The 5,277-nt window shown below is 37.6% G+C and overlaps 1 protein-coding gene across 1 annotated transcript; it reads right to left on the bottom strand.

The window, feature by feature from the left end:
• Positions 1 to 642: 642 nt before the first annotated feature.
• On the bottom strand, positions 643 to 1,605 carry LOC101557417 (olfactory receptor 1P1-like). The gene has a single exon (XM_004605247.2). It carries the CDS (start codon positions 1,594 to 1,596, stop codon positions 643 to 645), a length of 954 nt encoding a protein of 317 aa, XP_004605304.2. The 5' UTR covers positions 1,597 to 1,605.
• Positions 1,606 to 5,277: the final 3,672 nt, after the last annotated feature.

The following is a 5,277-nucleotide window of genomic DNA, read 5'->3' on the forward strand; positions in this document are numbered from 1 at the left end:
CGACTTTGCAATGTGTGAGCGAGCAGCTGCCAGGGGCTCTGCTTGGGCAGGCACTGGGCTGATCCGCCCTCCTCCAGGGTGCCTTGGATATCTCAGTTTGAGAAGGTGTTTGAGAAAGGTTTTTGGGGGTCAAGTTGATATCTTTGGAGATTTATTCTTTTGAGATTTATTTATGATTCTCAGAGCAAGGCCAGTAGATGAGCTTATGTGGTGCTGGAGGTGGCTCATGGGCATGACTTTGTCTATAATTTTTTGGTGAAAGAAACATACTGGTTTCTTGAAGTTACAAACTATTGGACATCCAATATTTATGTATAATCCTTTGATAATGAACACACCCTCATTAAAGACACTGATTTAGTTTTTAATGAAATAACATGAATATCTACAAAGCCTAAGAAACATAATGATGCCAAATCCATTCCTCCTGTCAAAAGTTATTTCTGAGTCAAGTATCAGATTAAATAAGTAACTCAAAAGACATTAAGATGATGATAGATTCTGACTTTCATGTCTAATATGAACTCATATGGTAGATTTAAGGAGGAAATGATCATAGAAATTCAGAAATACGATGATTGAGGAATAAATTTCTTTGAAATTCCTCATTGGAGTACACAGAGGATGACTATTTTCCTGAAATTAGTGCTTCCTCAGTAAGGAGACTTTCCCCCTTATAAGTCTCCCTAAGGCTCCCTTCATGTCCTTGTTTCTCAGGCTATAAATGAAAGGGTTTAACATGGGTGTCACCACTGCATACATGACCGCAGCTGCTGTGTCCCCTTCCACTGAGTTGGAGGAAGAAGATGAGGGGAACAGATAAGCCCTGAATACTGTTCCAAAGAACAGAGCAACAACAGCAAGGTGGGACCCACAGGTGGAAAAGGCTTTGCGCCTCCCCTGGGCTGAGGGTACCTTGAGGATGGCTACAAAAATGCGGACATAAGAGATGAGGATAAGAATAAAGGGGATCACAAGTACTGCTCCTCCCAAATAGAAGAGCAGTAGCTCATTGAGCTTAGTGTCAGAGCAAGACACCTTCATCAGGGGCACAAGATCACAGAAGAAGTCGGGAATGATCTTGTTAGGGCAGAAGGAAAGTCGCAACATGAGGAAGGTGTGTGGCATGGCAAGAATATTCGTAAGAATCCAGCAGATACTAATCAGGAGGGTGCAACGCCGGGGGCTCATGATCATTGTATAGTGAAGAGGGTGGCAGATGGCCACGTAGCGGTCATAGGCCATAGTGGCCAGAAGGAAGCTGTCCATATCCCCAAAAGTCAAGAAGAAGTAGAGCTGAGTCAGGCATCCTGCATAGGAGATGGACCTACTCTGGGTCTGGATGTTCACGAGGACCTTGGGCACAGTAGTGGAGGTGAAGAGGATGTCTGCACATGATAGGCTGGCAAGGAAGAAATACATGGGCATGTGGAGGTGTTTATCAGTATAAATGGCCAGAATGATGAGCAGATTGCCAGTCACGGTGACCAGGTACATACACAGGAACACTAGGAAGAGGACACGCTGCTGCTCTGGTCGCTCTGAGAGTCCCCAGAGGAGGAAACCAAAGCTGTTGCTCTGGTTCCCTCCTGCCATGAGCCCAAGAGTCAGGGTAAGGGAATTTAATTGAAATATATTAACTTTCTCTAAACATAGTTCACACTAAGTGGTTGATGAATGTGACATCTTTATATTCTGAAAAAAAGAAAAGGAATATCCTTAATGTATTTTAAATTCAGAATTGTATACTTACTTTTTAAGAAATTAAATCTACTAAATAATGTATGTTTGGAACGGAATACAATTTACAAGATTTAGAATCGATTTCTTGTTTTACTTTTCTATACTAATTAAGATTCATTTTTCTTTCTTTCCTTTTCTTTTCTTTTTTTGCCATACCCAGTGGTATTCAGGGATTAGTCTTGGTTCTGCACTCAGAAATCACACCTGAAAGGCTTGGGGTTCTGTGGATATAACCTGGGTTGGTGGCACACAAGACAAGCACCCTCCATATGAACATTTTGTTCATATTCTTTCACCATTCAATTGCCCTTAAATCTCTAAGACTTCAGTATTTCCAAGTCCTGATCTATAATCACTGAAAGATCAAGTTATGGATACAGTTTTAAGCTATTTCTTCTGTCAAAAAAAACCCAATTTAATAATAAACTAGCTAGTTGGAAAATTATGAAACAAAGTATATTGAATAAAACAGAAAATATAATTGCTAGTTCACAACATCTCAAAAATTATGTGTCCCCGTCCCACCCCTAACATACAAGCACATTATATACAGTTCTATTAAAATTAGATGGAAGTAGGAAAGGAAAACTTTCTTGGGCAGTAAATGTAGTTGTCTGCAGCCATACAGTTGAACAGATTATTGAGGCAAACTATTGAACTTAAATTGTAGGAAGTTCTAACAAAATCAGCCTATTGGGAACCTAGAACACCTTCAGGGATATAGAGGAGGATCCTTGAGGAAAGGAGGGATTTAAAAGCTGAAAAGAGAGCTAAGCATCAAGTCTGGAGATGCATAGCATGGGAAGAATCCTGAACTTTATCCAATATTTAATAAAGAGCCAGTAAGTCTCTGAGGAAAAAAAGTGATATTAGGAGCGTTGAAAATAGAATTCCTTTTTTCTATGTGTGGAGTCAACTCAGTCTTAAATGTGAGAACATCACTGAAATGAAGAAAAACAAAGATCACCTTTGCTACTTAAAAAGACCCAGATCGTTAACATGTGTCAGCTGTGTTCATCAAGTAACTTTTAAGTAGTCTCCCAAAATTAAACCTATTTTCACTTCACAAGTGATTTTCTCCAATTGAGAAGAAACTTGTCCCTATAAATACTAGGAAGACCTTGGGGCTGGAGTGATAGTACATTGGATAGGGCATTTGCCTTGTACTCAGCCAACCTGGGTTTGATTCTCAGCATCCCATATGGTTCCCTGAGCACCTCCAGAGTAATTCCTGAATGCAGAGCCAGCAGTAACTCCTGAGCATCACCGGGTGTGATCCAAAAAGCAAAAAAAGAAAAAACATACAAAAACTAGGAAGCCCAGAGAAAACTTGGTATTTTCTGATTGTAGCAAAGGTTCCTGATGAGAAAGGAAAGCTGAGGTCTAAAATTTTACATCAGAGAATTCTGGAAAAATCATCAGGAGTACATAGTTCTGTAACTCATCAAACAGATGAATTTTATTTCTATTTATAAATTGATAATAAACCACACATTTCTACTCAAATGTCACTGACCACAAACATTTCACCAATCTTCTCATAGATACAAAGTTGTCCTTGACCAGCCACAGAATTTTCTAACAGAACTTTTATGATTTTTTGCTGACACTGTTAGAATTGAATTTTTTTGTTCCTATATAGACTTCAAAATAATTTTGCCTTCTTAGTCATCTTGCAAATTATCTTGACTACAGGAAGATTTAAGACATCATAAAAAAGAAGGACAAGGCCCTGGACTGTAGAGATAACAGAAGGCTTAAGATGCATACCTTGCTTGTAGCAGACCCTATAATCAATCTGTGACTGATCCCCTGAGCATCACTTGATGCAGGTCTAAAGACTTCCTAGCACCACTAGGGTGACCTGGGTATCCCCAATACCACAGGGCCAGAGCTTCATTTCATTCTTGGGCCCTCATATTGGATTTCCAGCCCAACTTGTCAAGAAAGACTAGGAGGGCCCCCTTAGGCTTCCTGGGCACCATTTGGGAGAACCCCAAAATGAAAATAAATAATTAAATAAATGAATGATCGAATTGAAAATTCAAGTTTTTAATATACCATGTCTTCAAAAATTTTCAAAATTTAGGGAAACAATTAAAATTTATAAAATAACATTACAAAGGAGAAACAAAGAAACTCTGAGGAAAAAAAGTCTCAATGATAAAAATTTAACAGAATCTGAGAAAACTGAATTTGAAGAAAAAGTCCTCTTTTCAGTTAAATTCTTATTAAAAAAAACTTCAAAGTAAAAACAACAATACTGACTCGTTTTGCTATTGGGATCACACCAATGGTGCTCAGGGCTTAACCGTGGTTCTGTGCTCAGGGATCACTCCTGGTGGTAGTAGAGAACCATATGTGGTGCCAGGTATCAAATTCAGGTCAGCCACATGCAAGCTAATTGTCTGACCTTTTTAACTATCTCTGTGACCCCAAATTATTCTAATACTATTGTAAAGAATAAAACAATAGAAATAAGAAAGCAAAGAATAATTTTTAGTTATGTAAAATTAAATGAGTATAGAAAGTCAACAAAGAATATTCTGTATATTAATACCAGAGTCTCCAAAGAAGACAACTGAGAAATGTCAGAAATATTAAGATTATAATTTAAAGAATATTGTGCAACTAGATATTTTCCACATATTGAATAAACAAATCATAGACCTGGGGAAACTGATATAAAATTGACACAAAATACAAAATTGATACTAAATTGATACTGGATAATACAAAAATTGAATTTTGAGTTTATAAGAACTTTTTAAAAAGATATATCTGGTTGGCAGTGGGGAGGGAGACTGTTGGGCCACATTCAGTAGCACTCAGGAGCTATTTCTGGCTCTGTGCTCAGGAGTGACTGCTGGCAGTATTCAGAGGACCATACACAGCGCCAGAGATTGAATCAGTGTTGGCTAACGGCAGGCAAGGCAATATGCCATCTCTCAGATAGTACTATCTGTACTATCTCTCCAGCACAAGAGTCTTTCAGCAACCAGAGTCCCTTTTCTTACACATAAAATCAGGGGGAAAAAAAAAACAATGATAAAAGATTAGGTTGGCATTAGTCTGGCTATCAACTTTCAGTGCTGTGAAATAAGAAAAACACCCAACAAATTAAAAAATATAAAACCAGCTAGTGATTTTTATACCAATCTCTGCTTTTTATATAGGGGCCATGAGTAATGAGAAATATTGTTTCTGTAACCCTTTCTTGGGAAAACTAATGTATGAGATTTAGGTAATCAAAGTCTTGATGCTACCATAGCAAAAGGGCTAGTGAAGAAATATTGAATGTATAGACATGTATTCAGTATATAGACATATAAGATTTGGATATATAGACTATAGGAATTAAGTTCAGAATGTGTGAATAAAGATGCAAAGCAGATTAGATAGTAATTAGATAGTAATGTGGAAGTCGACAATTAATGGGATTATAATGATGATGCTGATGAATGTGGAAAAGGAAAATATATGGAAGAAGAAAGAGTAAAGAAAAAAGTAAGTTTAATTAATTATCACAATGGA

The sequence above is a fragment of the Sorex araneus genome, chromosome 3 (genome assembly GCF_027595985.1).
Source record: "Sorex araneus isolate mSorAra2 chromosome 3, mSorAra2.pri, whole genome shotgun sequence".
In the NCBI taxonomy this organism is placed as follows: Eukaryota; Metazoa; Chordata; class Mammalia; order Eulipotyphla; family Soricidae; genus Sorex; species Sorex araneus.